The sequence below is a fragment of the Papaver somniferum genome, chromosome 8, assembly GCF_003573695.1.
Source record: "Papaver somniferum cultivar HN1 chromosome 8, ASM357369v1, whole genome shotgun sequence".
Lineage (NCBI taxonomy): Eukaryota > Viridiplantae > Streptophyta > Magnoliopsida > Ranunculales > Papaveraceae > Papaver > Papaver somniferum.
In genome coordinates this window covers 170,000,109-170,019,474 of record NC_039365.1, presented here as the reverse complement: position 1 = coordinate 170,019,474, position 19,366 = coordinate 170,000,109, and the positions used below count along the sequence as shown (strand labels likewise).

At 38.0% G+C, this 19,366-nt stretch overlaps 1 protein-coding gene and 1 pseudogene across 1 annotated transcript; both read right to left on the bottom strand.

The window, feature by feature from the left end:
• Window positions 1-1,230: 1,230 nt before the first annotated feature.
• LOC113306447 lies at window positions 1,231-3,841 on the bottom strand (annotated as a pseudogene).
• Window positions 3,842-11,493: 7,652 nt separating this feature from the next.
• LOC113306446 lies at window positions 11,494-12,851 on the bottom strand. The gene is made up of 2 exons (XM_026555383.1): window positions 11,977-12,851; window positions 11,494-11,854 (listed from the first exon to the last, which is right to left on the bottom strand). Exons 1-2 carry the CDS (start codon window positions 12,849-12,851, stop codon window positions 11,494-11,496), a joined length of 1,236 nt encoding a protein of 411 aa, XP_026411168.1.
• Window positions 12,852-19,366: the final 6,515 nt, after the last annotated feature.

Genomic DNA, 19,366 nt, shown 5'->3' with positions numbered 1-19,366 from the left:
ACATCCCGACAAACGTCTGGCAAGTGACATAACTCCGCAGTTACATGCCGAGTGACCAATTTGCTAATAGTTTGTAATAGTGGGATCATTTTGTGAACCGGAATAGCAAAATGTGACTGTTTTTGTAAATACCCAAAAAAAAGAGAGGTAATATTCTTCTTGTCTACCAAATTGAATACTTCACATTTCATATTTCATCTTTTGTAACTCTAATCATTGAATATTTAATATAGTTTTCAATTTTCATACATCACGAAATTCTAGATCAATTATCATTCAAGTATTCATAAAATTATTATTTTGACCTGAAACTGAAACAAAATGTTATTTCATTACTGGAATAGAATTAAACAAATAAATGCCGCCTATCTTAACTTCTATTTTCTTAAACTTTTTAGTGAATTCTGATTTTCAAAATAAATAATAATTGATACTCCCTCTAATTTTGTAAAAATTAAATAAACGATAATATATCTTTTCCAGAAATAGAAGGCGTAGTATTTGACTCATGAGTCAATAATTATCGGTATCATCTCACTAAATATTATTTGAGTATCAATTTAATCTAGATTTGGATAGGATTTCTTAAATTAAATTGGTTATGGCAAGGCAAGGCACTAAACTTGTAACTACTTATACCTTTTAGCAAGGACAATCTGGTCCTAATCTTGATTTGGATTTGGATAAAAGTCTTTGAACTAAATGCGTTGAGAAAGTATTCAGTGAACTAATTTAATATAGGTCATTTGACAAACAACGGGTCCATAGCTCGGTGGTAGAGCATTTGACTACATATCAAGAGGTCACCGGTTGGACCCTCTCTTTTTCTTTTCATTTCTTCACTTTTTAGGGGCAGTATTTCACTTCTTTTTTTTTGTTTGACAAAAATACCGCTGCGACATTGGTGGTCGACAACGACATGCAACATTATCACGCACTTATAACGTGCTTGGATACAATTCTGTTTCTGGAGAAGTAGAAGTCAGAAGTCCAAATATTTTGCTTCACAAAAAATCGACTTTTCAGTTTCTAGAAGTCGTTTTGAAATTTTACACCCAAACTCACTTTTTGCTTTTTAATTTCTAGAAGTCAAAAAGCTATTTCTGGATGTGTATCCAAACGCGCTATTACAATATTTTCACTATTCTCACCTTAACACATAATTTGTAGCATGAAAAAATGGAAACAGGAAAGGGCTTACGGCGCATCTTGTTGCTCGCTTGCCTGCTATGTAAGAACTCATTTCGATTCATTTATTTTTTACAATACAATATCAAACAGGAAAATCTGGATTACCACAAGGACTACCTCAAACGGGACTCGCAAAAGAATCTGGATTAGGAGGATTTGGAATATCTATAGTCCCTTCCAACATCAAGACAGCATTCTTCATGGAAGGACGTAGAGATGGTTCGTCTTGGATGCTCCATAAAGACACAATCACCATCCTCTCAAACTTTCTCATGTCCACTTCATCTTCATCAGTCACCAATTTATCCAGTTTCCCACCATATAAACACTGATAAACCCAATCCACGAGAACAATTTCATCTTCTGCAAGCTCCATGTTCAAGGCTCTCCGACAGCAAATGATCTCCATCAACACAATCCCAAAACTGTAAACGTCTGCCTTAACCGTGATAGGAAAGTTCGGTACCACTCGGGCGCAACGTACCCTCTAGTTCCTCTCATTGCAGTGAACGTTCTCCTCTGGTATTGCTTTAGTAGTTTAGCCAGTCCGAAGTCCGCAATCTTGGGGGAATTATTCTGATCCATGAGTATGTTCTGAGGCTTTATATCACAGTGAATGATCTGGTTTTCACATTCTTCATGCAAATAGAGAATACCTCTGGCAACACTGAGAGCGATTTCCACTCTGACATTCCAAGATGGACGTTCTTCCCATTTAAATAAGAACTCTGCAAGGGAGCCATTCACCATGTACTCATATACGAGAAGCCTGTTACTTCCCTCGTGGCAGTACCCGAGCAGTTGAACCAAGTTTCTGTGAAATTATCCGTTGCCTTTTCGAGTTCCTCGTAAGTAAATGATTTTAGAGGCATCTGCATGCCCAATCCAGTACTACTTGGTTGCTCCGGGATCGTGTTGTACGTCGAAGCTTGATCACGTTTGTGAAGAAGAAAACTGAAAATTCCTAAGATGGCGATCGCGAAAGTAACCAGACAAACAATTGCTATTAGTATGCGAATAAGAACATCTTTTTTTCTGTCCTTGCTTGGGACTGTTGTTGTTGCGACAGTAACCTCACTGTTTGCTACCTTGATGAAAGCTGTCTTTGCGGAGGCGTCAAGAGCTCTTCTTTCGAATCTCAAAGGCATTTTTTGTTTCATGCATTGAGGATCGTCAAATATTGCAGCTTCGTAGTTGCAATCCACTCGGCAAGCCTCACTGCATTCATCTTTGTTTGCGGATGTCGCAACAGAATAAGTATTGACTTCCGCTTCTGTCCAATATGTTTTCTCCAATGTGGACATATTGTACACAAATACTTCTTTCTTGCTTCTGCAATTTTGGATGTTGATGCTGACCTCTCTCTGGCACCCAAGAGTTGGTTGAACCTGATCTACGAAACGGAAACCAGGAAGACAAAGACAAGAAGCCTTCTGATCCATGAGCGTGCAGTAGCCGTTGATGCCGCATAAGCCCTTTGGCCCGCAGTTATCATATTTATCTGGTGCCCACACGATTATCTAGTTTTCATTTCTGGTAAATGGGTGCGAATACAGCCTGAAAAAACCATCAACGTCTACCGTCAGACGGTACGTCATCCCATTTCCTTTGCTTTCACTTAAAGTCTTGGCAATACTGGTGGAATTATGCAAGTACAGCTTCCCGTCGTTGTCTAGTATCAGGGTTGCATTAGCTCCTGCGCTTCCTGGTCCCGAATCCCAGTAACCAAATGTTATTGTATAAGGCGCTAATGCTGGGTATTGAACTAGATAACCATCTAGTTGCATTATAAGCAGAAATCTTCCATTTGAATGATCAGCTTCTGATGCGCTAGAATACATCTCCATCCCAGGCAAGAAACGTTGGCCTGGGAGAAGTGTGTTAGTTGGGGATTCAAAACTCTGCCAAATGATCTTTGAGTCGGAATCATAGATAACGAAATTTCCTGAATCTTGCATGGAGGCTGATGAAGCTAGTTTGTTATGGAGAGAGATGGTTATGTTTTCGCCTTGGGCAGGCGTCAAGATGAGTCCTCCACTAGTAAAGATTAATCCAACATTGCTTGAAACTTTTGGATTATCGCGGTTTGCTGCCCAAATCACCGTCTTCTCAGGATTTGTGGTTAGCCAGATTCCAACGGAAAACCCATCGCCTTCCTGGTAAAAACCGAAAGCAAATCTGCCGGAACTTGATAACCAAGAGGTGTTGGGGGAAAGGGTAGAGTTTAAACTTATGGTAGAGTTTCTTTGTTGAGCTGTTACTTCTTGTATGCTAAAAGCAGCTGAGAAGAGAAGAAAGACAAAAATACTGAAAGAACTCATTCGCATCTTTGAAATGTTTTCAAGTTGGAATATGCATTCAGAAGGAGGCTTCCACATTTATAAGTGCAAAAACAATGATATGACAGGAATTTGGAACCTACCCTGCCGTGTGTTGACTGATAAGTCTAAAAACACTTTTCAAGTCTTTCATGGTGGAGCCAGATCAAATAAATGTAACAATCTTTAATTTGCGGAAATGATATGTTTACCAATTTATCTCCCGAGAGAAAATCCCGCCTAAAACTGGTATTGGATTGATCATAAATAATGTTGCAGGGAACTACTTCGGGTGCAAGATCATCTTACGTCTAATTAGAAATGCGGAAGAAGCTGAATCAGAAGTAGTATTGTGGGAAAAGGAGCAAGGAAAGATCGATGTGTGCATTATCAGTGATGCAAAATTAGTTTTAGATTGTTTGAATTTAAATAATAATCAATTAAGTTGGTTTAACAATTCTACTTTAGATGACTGTAAGTCATTTATGGATTCCTTTAGTTCCATCATATTTGAATTTCTAAATACTCCCTCAGTACCACATGTATAGGTAAAGGACCAAATTGCTTAGATTAAGAATTCTTTTTTTATTTCATAAATATCCATGGCTTTTCCTGTTTTATCCCTTATTATATTTCCTATGTTAGAAACATAAACTTAAATGTGAGGATAACCAAGCAACATAAATAGGGATAAAATGGATAAAAACCATCTTGAAATTGTCACTCCGTCTATCTAATGGTACAAAGAAAATGTCATATTCCGCCTATATAATAGATACGGAGGGATAAGAAGTTTCACACAGTTGGCAGATGTGGCAGCCAAATACTGTAGAACTTCTAGGATCAATGGTGTGCTTCGGTCTTTAGCCAAACTTTCTCACTGAACATTTGTAATTCTTTTCCGTCTTAATGAAGTTAATTTTTCTAGAAAAAAAATACAACCGGCCCCACATACGCTATCCAAATGTTAAGAACGCTTCCAGAAATGTGGGATTGTCAATCCGGATTCATTGCAGGATGTTAACGGGGTGCGTGTATCATCTCCCAATCTTGAGTAAGGTTCACGCACTATTTTTTAGAAATTGTGGTCAGGATGCATCGTTCATGTAGGCAGTATTAATAATTCTAAGTTTGTTACTTTCAGTATTTATTAATGAGTCCCACGCATATTTATGGTTTTCAGCTGACAATCTATTTTACCCAATTTTCTATCAATAATGCTAGACTAGAGGTACCTGTTTAAATCCGGGTTGGTTGCAACGTAATTGACAAAGATTAGACAAATGAGAGCGAGCTAGATGATTGAACGCCTCTCTCCTGTGGACGTTATGCTATGAAGTTATCTGCTAACTGCTAACCGAACATACAAGAACTAAAAATTAATACACAGATAAAGACATTTGCTCCTTTGTAGTTAGTAGATGACTTCATTGCATAAACGGAGTATATCTTTAGTTATTCCAAAGACATACTCCTTTGTATGTGACCTATGAATACTGCTTCTTGATTAGCTTACTGTAAAATATATATATTTCATTATTCGGCATAATCAAACATATTTCAGAAAATGGGTCATTTGTCCAAATATTTTTAAAACATGGTTAAAATGGACGACTAAAAAAAATTAATATAGGTAAAATGGACACTAAAAAAATAGCGAAGATGTAACTGGATTCATCATGGCTTAAACTTAAAAAATAGTGAGGATGAAACTGGATACATCCTGATGTAAATTAAAAATAAGAAAAGGTATTTAAAAATGGGTAGGATGAAACTGTTTACATCCTGGCTATTTTAACATTTTTGTCCATTTAAACAATATCAAAACCTAGATGTCTTTTTCATCCAGAATTAATTGATTTTGGTTTTTTTAACCAATTTTGTGATCTTTATTCCTCGGAGTAGGCACACTTTCGAAAGTGAAGGAGAGAGTTGGACCTCCCCGGTTTTCAGAAACTTTGCGCCTTGTTATTCTCCTTTTACTCCCTGGCCTAATCGAGGTATTAAGCAGTAAATTAGATAAATTTGTGAAAACGGCCAAGTAGGGGTCCATAGCTCAGGGGTAGAATTTTTGACTGCGGATCAAGAGGTCACCGGTCCCAACCTGCTTGGGCCCTTTATTTTTTATGATTGCCTTGATCAAAATCCCAAGTTCCAAATAATTTAACAAAGTTCTCATTTAATTGCACCGAGAGCGATATTGGCAAGATTTTTGGATCTCTATTGACTGCAAAAACGCACCCCATGTTTAGGAAGAGCTAGTCGACGAACTCTGCTACATGGACACAAGTGCAAAGAAGACTAAACTAAATATAAATAAAGCGGGAAAGGAGGCTATTTAGCGTGCAGAGAAACGAATTAGGTGAATGTGCAAGACTATACGTCACATGGTCAAAAACAGTGCATATTTAGCCCCAACAAAAGAGAGGATATGGTGAATTAAGGCTGTTAACTTTTCAGTTTAGGTTAGCCTTCGGAAAATGGAAGAAGTTAGAGATGCATCCCATTTTAATGGGAAGACAGAATCAGTAGATGTTATCTCTTCCTTGTACGGACACATGAATTATTGAATCTTATCTTCTTATTCTCTGACCATCTCTCTCTTCTTCTTCATTCCCAACCCCTCATTCTTACCATAATTTTCTCTAATCTCTCCAATCCTCCCTGTCAGAAACCGGCCCCAAAATTTTTTAAACAAATACAATGGATGCAAAATGACTCCGAGAGTTTCAAGGAAACTAGATCAGAGAGTACCAAGTTACCAACCAACACTAAGTTCAGCGACGATTCAAAACTGATGCTTTTGTCAATAAGAAAGGGAAAAGAGTGTTGTGAGTGATTCCGAACTGCTCCTCCGATAATAAACGGGAAGTGAAACACTCACCGAGTGTAGTTGCAGGAAATCCTACAACCACACCCTACATGAAATCTTAATAACAATTCAAGTAATCATCTTAAATTTTATACATTCGTTCATAAAAATTTTAATATGGTTACAAGATTTGAGATGAGTTCTAACTCGAAGAACAAATAATCTTTCTCTCTCCTAAATTCCAAGTCTAAGTTCTCAAAAAGATCCCCCTCAACAAGGTGGCTTGGTCCCCTTATATAGGGATTTACATAGTGGATGACAGCTAATAAAATCTTTATTTTCGGATCTGGCGTGCGTCATTATCACACGCTTATCTTGATTCTTCTCGCACGACTATCACACTTTATTCATGATTCTTCTAACGTCATATGATGCGTCATCTCAAATATACTATACGCGATACCCTTCGCTCGTTTATCGAACTATTACTTCGCACACATATTACGACGTGCGGTATCTAGTATCCACATTTTTCCTCTTCTCATATCGTTTCTTTGGAAAGGGAGCGATATGAGAAATTCCAATTTAAAATGCCGCACTCATTCATCTTTTCATATTCTTTTCTGCCGATAAATTTCCCCGGTTCATCGTGACCGTCTACACGTGTTGACTTCTTCCCTTTTTTATCGACACGTTCGAATTTAACCGATCATCTTTCCATCTATTTAACAGCTGAGCTTGTAGAGAGATAAACTCTTCTCTTTCAGTTTGTGATATCGTTTTATCTCTGTAAACATATTCTTCTGCAAATCTTCATTTCTCTACGTTTCTTCATCTTCGTGTTCTTTATAACTTCAGTTTTAATTTTGCTGCTGTCTCCATGAATCCTCAAAAAAGGTTTGTTCGTTCTGAAATAGATCTTATCATGATGTTAATCTGTTTCTATGGTATTAATCTCCATACTGGTTCTATTTCAGAAAAAGTTCATCATCTGGTACTATCAAATTCACAGTACCTAACCCTAATGCTTCTTCGAATCTCAAAGAGCAACCATCTCTGAAGAGGAAATCTTCGCATGACAAAGGAGTAAGAAATATTTTCTTCTTTCTAAAACAATATTGTTGCCTCTATTTCTTATCTGCGTTGTTCTTTGCAGAGTTCCGAATGCGAGTTGGTTGGTGAGAAGAAGACTAAAGTTAAAAAGACTGACAAAGCTACAATTAACAAGGGTCTTATCATTCTCGATTTCAATTGTCTAGAAGTTGACGCCCCTTCTCAAATTAACCTTGTCAATCCTGTATTAGGCCTGATTGCCTCTACTCCTTTGAGTTCAACTACTTCAGAGAATGAAACTATCGCTCTCGGAGAGATTTCTTTTACTGACAATGCAATGGGGAGTAACCCTGCCTCTTCATCGGCAAGCGCGCCAACAGTGGATCAAACCATTTATACTTTTATCAATATTCCTCACTTCTCACATACTCCTACACCTGTAGAGAATGTCGCACCTTCAAGTGCTGTTATCGCTCAAGTATCTGTGGAGAATGTCACATCGATTGCGAATGTTGATGCTCCTATATCCGCGAACCTTTCTTCCTCAATACCAATAGGAACTACTTCTCCTTCAACCATTTCTAAATTAACTCATCTTTCTTTAGAGTCCATTTCTATTGACAAGGGGATTTTGGAGGGGGTGAATTCTGCTTCGCAAGCTTTATCTGAGCTCATAAATTCTGCTCATTCGTCCACTGATGATCCCTTTAAGCTTCACATTTGTAATGCTCTGAACGAGTTGATTTGTGATTCTCCACCCAATAAGCCGTCCAGAATCGAAATTTTCTCTCAAATTAATCCACGTGTAAACATTCTTCTTGATATCCTGGTAAGCATAACTTCGCATATATTTTTCCATTCCTATTCTCCTTACTTCATTCTTATTCTTCTTTTGTTTCCCTTTTCAGGAAGCTCCTCGTCGTATGATTTTAGCTGAAGGTTATTTCGAATCCTGTTACTCCTCCTTGGAACTATCCCATCAAAATACTACCTTAAAGGAAGAAATTGTTAAACTGAAAGGGGAACCCCAGACTGCCGCACTCGAATCTGATGATCTTCGTAAGAGGAATGAAAAACTGAGAGGTAACCTTCTTTTTACCTTTATAAATTCTCTCAGCACGATTTGCTTTTCTTGTTTGAGTTTCCTCGCATGCAAATTAAGATTTAAATCAGAGACGCGTTATGGAAAGATATACTTTTGAATCTGCTGCCGAAGACGTTCGATCTGACAATGAGAAGCTATAGAACCAGATAATTCAGCTAAATAATGAACATTCGTACTCTCTTGAACATATTGAAAATCTAACAAATGAGAATATCTTTTTAGCTCAGCAATGCGAGACGTTGGGCTCCCAAAATTCCCATCTATCTAATTTGTTGTATAGTGCTGATTTGAAGCATCAAACTTTATCAGATGAAAACCAAGGTTTATCTAAAGAGAAGCGATCTTTTCTAAAGAAGGAAGCAATGTTTACGCGTCAATATCTTATTCTTCAGAAGGTTTGCGATGACCAAGTGGGATCTTTTCGCTCATTAAGAGATCAATATGATGAATCCAGTGAGAAATTAACTGCCAAGATGGAAATTAACGAAAAGATTATTCAGAGTAATATTAATTTGACAGTGAAGATAAATCAACTTCAAGAAGAATATACTCGACTAAAAGAATCTCATGATGCTCTTATGAAATAGAAAACTGCTCTCTCTTTAGATGAGAAAATAATTCGATCTCGTGTTAAAGGTTTGGTGGGTGATTATTTTGATGAAGCAATGGAGAATATGAAGAATGGCGGTCTTAGTTTAGCTCAATATCTTATCTCCAAAAGGGAAGGTAGTCAAATAGAGCTGACTGCCTCATTTTACTTGTTCTCTCTGATTATTAGTTAAATCTTAATCTTGCGAAAACTTCGCTTTTGTTATAACTCCAAACTTCTTCATGCAGATTCTGAAAAGTCATACCAATCTATTATCTCTCAACTAAGATCTGATTTGGTCAAGACTCTCAAAGAGCGTGCAAAGCAAACAAAAGCTTCCAAAGATCTTTCAACCACACTCACTTCTTCTCGTGGTCGAGCAGAAAGGAGATTTTCATATCTTCAGAACATTATGGAAGCTGACAAAAGGAATTCTGAGAAAGGTGTCGCCCGCCAAGCACATACTAAAGATCAAATTCTTGTGAACAAGATTCTCCTTGACAAAGCAATTCCTTTGGTGTCTGTTCCACCTCTTGATATAAGTGATGACGAAAAGCTTCCTGAGCCTGATAGCGATTATGATTATATTAGCAATGAGGAGGATGATCCTATAATTCCTCATCCAGAAGCTCAGCTTGAGGAGAATAAATCTGGTGAAGAATTAACCAAAGATCTTGAGAGTGAAGTCAACATCGGGGCTTCTGCAATTGTTCAAGATTTACTTTCCAATAATGCTTATCCATTTTCGTTTCTTAGTTTCTTATTCTTCACAAATTATTTTGGGGTACTTCAAACATTCGCTTAATTTACATACTCGTTTCTTGATAAGGAAGATAATATGCCTTTTCTTTCAATCTCCATACTTGCCTCTTATTATATTCCTAGAAAGAAACGTGAAGTAATTTTAGATATCTCTTATGTAACCTGCAAAATAATATTAGTGTAAGTATATGTTTTATCATGAGGTCTTATCATTCCTTCCTAAGTAAAGGTCTTATTTTTCCTAGTATATTATATTTTTGTTGTGCGACGAGATCGCAGGACTTCTTTACGTTTTCGCGTAATGACCCATTGATCGCGCCTTATCATTTTCTTGTATTATTACCTCTCCAGGTTTTATTATCGCTCAAATATTACAATCCTTAATACTCCCGTGAGTAAAAAGTCTCATGATATTTGCGTCTTTTGACACAATTCACCTCCCTAATGGAAGGTGTCGTCCTTATATTCCCCCCTGATTTCCCCTTCAAGGAGGCGTACCCCTACCGGGTTAGGGTGGGCTCCTCCCATACAGTAATGCAACAACCAGTTATTTTCGCGGTCTCTTATCCCTCCACCGATATGGTTCATGGTTACAAGGCCGCACCCTAAGTGGGGTTTCTTCGGACCGAGTGCATCATAGTCAAGACTTGTCAAGAATGGCCAGGTACGCTCCAGATGCCCCAGGCACTCTTGACTCAACCGCGTACCTCGGCACCTTGATCGAGTTTCTGCACTCCTTAGTAGGGAGCTTCTTACCTTAGTCTTTCAACTAAGGCGCTCTACCGGATGAGTTTTTGTTTTACCCCAAATCTCCATGACTCAAGCTCCAGGATCGGTGTAGCTTTCACTTGAGCCATGCTAACTAGATTACGAATTATGACATGTATTAGGTCTTATTATTGCATCTTAATTTACGCGAACTAGGATGCACGCCACAATCGCATAGCTAGGCTCCTTAATTGGAGTCTTTATTTCTGATGCCTTTCTATTAAGGTTATATTATAAGGTCTTAATTTTGCCTTTAATTTGGATAGTATCATTATAACGAAATCTTCAAATGTATTCAGTTGAATAATTCATCCTTATTAGGAATTCGCGTATTCATTTTCGCTTCCTTCATTTTCACATACATGTTTCTGCCTCTTACATGCATACATGTTTCTTTCTTCAAATGCATACCCGTATGTGATCATCATCGCATGGTCTATGGATAATATTTCTTCAGATATAATCTGTTCCATGGACGTTTCAATATTCGTCTCGTATTCTTTTCTTCAGGATCCATCAATTAATAAGCTCCATTTCCAATTATTCTCTTAATTATATAGGGTACATCCCGTATTTTCTCCAACTTTCCATCATTTCCTTTCTGATAAGGAGGTATCTCTCACAATACTAATTCTCATGGCTGAAAATCTCTTATTATTACGCGCTTGTTATATTCTCGAGCTATCCTATGATGGTAATTTTCCATATGTCGCAAAGAAACTTCTCTTCGCTCTTCTAATTCATCCAATTTTGCTAGGATTAAATCCGCACTTAAATTATTTTCCCATGCTTCTTGCTTAGTTTTAGGAATTATAACCTCAGTTCGCAATACCGCTTCAACTCCATATGTCAGGAAAAAAGGTGACATTTCGGTAGCCTCCCTTCTAGTTGTTTTTTATACCCATGCTGCATTATGTACTTGTTTGCACCATCTTTTATTATGTCCCTCCAATTTCTTTTTCAACGTATCTGCAATTGTCTTATTGGTTGCCTCAGCTTGACCATTGCTTTGTGGATACAATGGAGTGGATTTCCCACTTTTGATTTTGAATGCATTGAGTAACATTTCTATATTTTCTCCTTCAAATTGTTTTCCATTATCAGAAACTAGTTGTGCTGGGATTCCGAATCTACAAATGATATTCTCAAATATGAATGTGAAACCATCTTTATCTCGAATGTGCTGCACCGCTTTTACTTCTGCCCACTTTGTAAAGTAGTCTGTTGCTACTATTAAATATATTTTTTCCCTGTTCCTGGTATGAAAAGGCCCACAATGTCTAACCCTCATTTTCCAAATGGCCATTCACTTGTGGAGGAGTTGAGCATCGCCCCAGGCGCGTGTATTTTCTTTCCATGACGCTGACATTCTTCGCACCTCCTTGACACTTGTTTCGCGTCTTCATGCATGTATCGCCAATAATAGCCTTGTACTTTCTTTCTATACACTAGAGACTTTCCCCCACTATGATTTCCTGCATCTCCGTAGTGTAATCCTTTCAAGATTTCCATTCCTTCTGTTCTTGTTAAACATCTAAGTGATGGTCCAGGGAATGATCTTCGGTAAAGTATACCATCTCTCAACTCATAATTTGTTGCTCTACTCTTTAACTTGTGCGCTTCCAACCCGTTTCTTAGGACTTCTCCTTTTTCTAAATACAAATGAATTTGGGTTATCCAATCTGAGTGTTTGTTCACCTGCTCTTCTTCTTCATTGTCTACTAGCATTACATTTACATCTTCGCATTCTTCTTTATTAATTGAGGGTAAAAAAAGTGTTTGTATCTTTATGTCCCTCACAGTCGGGTCCACCATCATAGACGGAATAAAATCAAGTGCATTTGCTATTCGATTATCTTTCGGCGAAATGTCTCTCCAATTTATTTTCGGAATTTGTGCTGATAACTCTCCTACAAGATTCTTGTATTTTTGCAAGGACGGCTCATTTGTGCTATATACCCCTTCTATTTGGCGAATAACCAATTGTGAGTCACTAGTTATTCGCGCATCTTTTATTTTCATTTCAATGGCCAAGCGTAACACGTGCACAACCGCTTCATACTCAGTTTCATTATTGGTGGATGTGAATTCCAATCTAAATGAATATGCTAATCTTGTTCCTTCTGGTGAGATGAAAAGTATTCCAATTCCATTACCCTCTCCATTTGATGATGCATCCACCAATATCTCCCATCTAGTGTTATCTATTAACAAGTCTGTAGGATTACCACATTCTTCATCTATGTCCATCATCTCTTCCACACTTTCATCATCTTCTAAAGGGAACTCTGCCAGGAAATCTGCGATTACTTGCGACTTTGGGGAAGATAATATTTCATAATTGATCTCAAAATTCCCTATTTGTGCATTTCACCTCTCGATCCTTCCTGATCTTTTTGAATTTTTCATTACCGACTCAATTGGTATTTTTGTTAACACTTTGATCTTGTGAGCTTGAAAATATATACGAAGCTTTTGTGTTGCATAACCAGTGCGAGTATTGGCTTTTCTATTTTTGAATAATTCTTCTCCGCGGCATTGTAAGTTTTGCTTATGTAATATATCGGTTTTTCCACTCCTTCATCCGGACGTAGCAGTACGACACTTAATGCATGCGATGTTGATGCTAATTATATCAGTAACTCCTCTCCTTTTTAAGCCTTTTGCATGATGGACAAATTTATTAGATGGTTTTTGCAGCGCTTTATCGCATTCATCCGTCCATTTGAACTTGGTTCTTTTTTTCAAAATATTAAATAAATGCTTGCACATATCTGACGATCGCGAAATAAATCGCCCCAGGGAAGATAGCAATCCATTTAATTTTTTTTTACATATTTTACAGTCGTGGGTGATGGCATTTCTCGAACCGCTTGTACCTTCTCTGGATTAACCTCTATTCCCTTCTTCGATACAATATGACCTAAAAAAATTCTCGATGTTACCCCAAAAATGCATTTTTCAGGGTTCACCTTAATATTAATTGTCGCATGCGCTCAAAGATTTCCCTTAAGTTGTCTACATGATCTTCATCTTTCTTACTTTTCACCAACATATCATCAACATAGACTTCTAATGTGGTATGTATCCACTGTGAGAACACGTTCTCCACCATTCTTTGATATGTCGCACCTACGTTTTTCAAAACGAAAGGCATTTTTGTATAATAATATAATCCTTTAGGCGCGAAGAAAGCAGTATGCTCTTGGTCTTCTTCAGCTAATAGAATTTGATTGTAACCCTTATATCCATCCATCAATGGAACTCTGTCATTTCATGCTGCCGACTCAACCATCTGTGGTATGTCTGGCAATGGATAACTGTCCTTCGGGCACACTTTGTTTAAGTAGCTGAAGTCAATGCAAATCCTTATTCCATTATTCTTCTTTGGCATTGATGAGTGCTAAAAAGTGCATATTTCTATATCTTTTTGTTGGCATTTAGCTCATCTTTTGTGCATTGATTCTACATTTTATCCCATATTCTGTATTTTCGTTGTTTTCAAGAATAAATACTTTTCTTAATTAATTTTGCATTTTTAGGTACTAAATAAAGCATGGTTATCTCACGGAGCGAAAAGAGCAAAGGAACGGCAAAGACTCCCGCTAGGAGGAAGCGAAGAATGATGTTTGCAAGAGCCGGATCAACGAGAAGTGGGCTTCAAGAAGGAAGAATTGTTCTTAAAGAAGATATGGGCTTGGCATACCCAAGGCCCAAAACCCTTACCCAAACCCATTTCCATTATCCATACCCATTTCCATGAGAGCCGTCAGATTGGATCCATCTCATCGTCCAACGGTCGCCTCATCATTGTGCATCAAACTCCGAAGATCCCGTCAAACACCATAGTACCTAACTCCATCTGAAGCCGTCAATTTTGTTGTATCTCATAATCCAACGGTCGCTACATACCTCTCCATCGTAGCCGTTCGATTCAATCTATATGGGATCATCCAACGCTCTTTACTTGCTGTTCAGAAAAGTTCGCTACACCCGCTCAACACCCTAGCAACCGAACCCTTATACCCCAAAACAAACAGCCCCTAACCCATTCTTCTCTCGAGCTCTTCTTCCCCTTCTTCCCAAAAATTTGCAGAGTTCTGCAACTCCATCACCTCCACCAGCTACACCTTATTCTCGAACCACACCACCACCACAACCACCCGACAACACCTCAAACCCATCTCCCTAGCCTAGTTATTTTCCCCATCTCACAACCACTGAAACCCTAGGTTTTGGGGTGAGTAAAATAACTCGAACTAGGGAACAATTAGAGCAGCAAAGGCACCAGGAGAAGCAGAGAAGACATGGGTCGATGCTAATTGAGGAGATTTGTCACATCAAGGTAAGAAAAAAAAACCCAAACCCTAATTTCAGTTAATTTGGGGATTTTCGAGAAAACCCTAATTACTGCTAGGGAGAGCATGAGGAAGAACAGTGGCAACATGGGTATGATTAAATTAGTCGAATTAGGTGAGAAACCCTAATTTTGTCACTGTTTAATTTGGGGATTTGGGGGAATTTTTCTGTAAACCCTAATTTGGGTGTCTGGGTATAAAAAGGGGACTGTGGGTGTGAAATTGGCTTATGCTGGAATAGCCAGTGTCCAGAACTTTGATGTTATGTATATGTTCTACTCTTGGTATTCACTGTTGATGTTCATGTGTTTAATTCCTTTCCCTGTTTTATTATCCTGTTGATGTTGTTGTTAATGTGATGTTTTGGGAGAACTGGCTTAGCCAGTATCTCCAATTTTTGTGTTGTTCCTGTTAATCATGTGTTGTTCCATCTGTTTTCTCATGTTCTGAGTTCACTAGCTGAGGCTCAGATGAAGCTTTAGTGGACTGTTAGGTAGTGGAATGTTAGGTTAGAAGCCTTAGTGCCTGTTTTTCTTGTGCAATGGGAAGAAATTAGTGCTCTGGTATGCCTGTGATTGACTGTGCTGTCAAAAGACAGTCAATACTAGGGGCATATCAGTGAGCAAGCTGATTTTCCTCCCATTCTAGATGTATGCATAGGATTTTCAACTCAACCTAGGATCACATTGTTTGGCTAGGACACAAGGGTGGATTCAAAGCCTTAGCTTAACCCAAATTTTGTTTTCACAATCACTTGCAACTTAACTGTTTTGTTACTTCTTCTCCTCCCTGCCCTTGGCTAACAGCCTTGGTTTATTTGGCTTTGTTTTCTGTTAACTGCCACTGTTACCTTTTGTTTCATTGCTGCTCCCTTGCCTTAGGCTAACTGCCTTTGTGCCTCATTGCCACTGATGTTTGCTTCTTTCCCATGATCATTGTTAGTTTGTTGCACTGCCATTGTTAATCTCTTAGTTATTGTTCCCTATTCTTCCATGTTCCTCATCTCTGTCTGTGTTCTCTTTTATTCTCTTTCTTTTGCTATCTTTTGCTCTTCTAGTTTCTCTGTTTTGCTCCCCATTTGTCCATTGAAGCTCACTGTGGCCTAAGTGCATTGATCATTAAGAGCCCAGTCCAGTTCACTGTGGACTCATTCAAAAGACCAAAAGCCTAGTTCAATGTTACCAAGCCCAGCTTACAGTTCACTTTCCAAGCTAAGGCCTGTCACTGTCAAGCCCAAATCCAGCCACTGTTTGGTTTACAAGCCAACTGAGTTCAAGGCTCAGTTCAGTTCACTTGAACCCAAATTCATTACATTTCCAAAGGCCCAGATCCTTGACTGAATCCAAAGCCAAGTTCACAGTTCATTCCAACATCATTCAAAGGCCCAAGGCCTAAAGCACTTCATCATTACAACAAACCCACTAAGCCCAAAGCAAAATTAGAAGCCCAATAGCAATTTAGAGCCCAAATAGCTAGAAACTCCAAACACCCCCAGTCTCTGTGGATCGACCCGTACTTGCACGAGCTACAACTGACGACCGTGCACTTGCGGTATTACTGTAGGCCCGTTTTCATTTCACTTCAATTTTATACACATTCCCGGGTCCACCAAGTTTTTGGCGCCGCTGCCGGGGATTGGTGCTGTGTTTTTCTTGCAGTTTTCTTGGCTATTTTGCATTTCACTTCATCGCACTTGCATCTGCATCTGCTTCACTTCATTTGCTGTTGGACCTGCTGTTCTGAACCAGTTTTTCCTCTGCTGGGACGCCACCAAGGAAAAGAACCAAAGCCCAACTGGGTTTTTGCAACAATATCAGAGCAGCTGGGCTGTGCTTAAAAGGTAACCCATTTAAGAGAACCCGAATTGTGGGCTTCCAATTTTTAATTGTGGGCTTGTAATATTAAAGCCAATTTTTGGGCTTTTTATTTTCTGTTGGGTTTGTAATTAATTTTTGTGGGCTTGTTTGTTTAATTTGTGGGCTTGTATTTAATTTTTGTGAGCTTGTTTAATTTGGACTGGTATTTTGTATTCTGGGTTTTTAAATCCAGCTGAGCTTGTAACCGATCACGCTAGTTGAACTCGTTAGTGGGCCGAGTACCCAAATTCTAGGCCGAGATTTTGGACTCAGTTCCACCAAAAGTTTTCAACCTAGCTGGGCCAAAGCAAACACAAAACCAACAGTGGGCGTGCTCCCATTTCAAAAACCAAATTTTATTTTCTTCATTTTATTGTTCTTAAAAAAAAAAGAAAAAAATAAAAAAAAAAAGAAAAACCAAAATTTTCTTTTGCTCCCAATTTTAAAACCAAATTTCTACTTTGCTCCCATTTTTAAACCAAATTTTCTTTTTCAAATATATCCCATCAAAACCAAAATTTTCCCATAAAAAACCAAATTTTTGAAAACCCATTAAAACCAAATAGTGGGCTTTGTGTCTTTTCAAAATGGGCCAACCTAATGCTCTCCATGAATACATGTGTCCCACAATAAAAATTCCATCATCATGTATTGTCTTACCTCAAACCAATGACCTTTTTGAAATAAATGCAAGCATGATACAAATACTTCCTATATTTCGAGGGCTCGATTCTGAGAACCCCTATACTCATGTAAAAGAGTTTGAACAAATTTGTTGTACTATGCAGCCTGATCATAAGGCCGAAGACTCTCTGAAATTGCGTTTGTTCACATTTTCTCTAAAGAAAGGGCCAAAACATGGTTTTACGGTTTGAGACCACAATCAATCAACACTTGGGACCAACTCACAATCTATTTTTCAGAAAATTCTTTCCACATCATAGGACCATCGCTATTCGTCAAAGTATCAATTGTTTTGTCCAGTTGGATGAGGAAACTGTTTTTCACTATTTTGAACGTTTTAATGATTGTTGAGTGAATGTCCGCACCATGGATTTGAGAAGTGGAGACTTGTCGTCATCCTCTATGAGGGACTAGACTTTAAATCTCAACCATGGTTGATTCATGTGTAATGGTGAGTTTATTGATAAATCTGTGGATGATGCATGGAATTTTTTAGCCGAGATTGCAGAGAAAACCCATCAATGGGAATCCGTTAGGGAAACAGGAACAACACCACATGATATGAGTCACCCCCATGAATTAGAGTTTTATTCTTGTAATAGCTCCGACCTTAGGATTGAAAATTATCCTAGATTGCAAAATCCCTATCATGATGATGATGATGACTATGATGTTATGTTAGAAGAACATGTCTATACTGAAAATGTTATGGAACCTTTGGGTTCAAATACATTAGGCGTCTCTGCCCCGACCTTAATGCATGATATGTCTTCTAGTATTCCATGTGATGTTTCCCCTGATGAGCCGATACACGAGGATAAATCTGTTAATGATGTTGATGACTCTGATTGTGATCTTGCTAATGTGATTGATGATTGTAAGCATGATGTGACATGTGTAGATGATTTAGGAGATTTTGATTTGATTGATAATGATGTGCCTATTCTTCTACATAAGTCACAATCTGATGGCCCTCCACCCAATCTAGATTTGGTTTGTACCGATATTGTAAAACCAATTTTTCTGAATGCCTAATCTAGGTTTGGAACTGTGTGCTTCCCAAGTCCTCTTGGACTATTTTGCTCTAAGTATAATACATTTGAGGAACCACAGTTGGAATAGCATGTTTGCCCGTCCCTAGCACAGTTCCTTTCGAGTTAGACCTTGTGCATGATGAACCCCCAAACTGCGCGATTTTGTTTTCAAAATTATATCTTCTGTAAAATCCAGGTTTGGGGGTAGCTCATTTTGTTTCACAGTTCACTTGCTTCTTTCCTTTTATTGTGTGAAGCTGTTGAAACCTCTACACTTTGTCTTTTGGGTTGATCCTCAACTCTTTAGATTGTTAGTGTATGGTGAATTTTTGTATATAATCCAGTAGATAAAATTTCTTAAAAACCCTTTTGTTCCTTTTGTATATATTTTGCTAATCCAATATGATCTCGGCTGACATATGTTGGATTCTTGCCTTGAATAACGGAGTTCTAATATTGCTTTCGCCGAAATCGGGTATTCTCTTTCCTTTTCTCTACTCAACATGATCCTCTTCATATGTTTATTATAATTTTGTTCATATTTTGAAACATTGAGGACATGTTTAGTTTAGGTTTGGGGGTGAAAAGTAGATACTTTGATAATATGCCATAATTGAAAACAAGAACTCCTTCTTTTTGAAAAAAAAAAATGAAAAAATTCAAAATAAAAATAAAAAATTGACCAACAAAAAACAAAAAATGGAGCTCATTTACCTTGAAATGTTGACTCTTGTGCAAATATGTAATTATTAGGAGTTCTTAGTCTAGATATTTAGGCACCCTGATTCTAGCACAATTCACATAGTGATAAGAAATTTGCACGCGCCGATCTACCA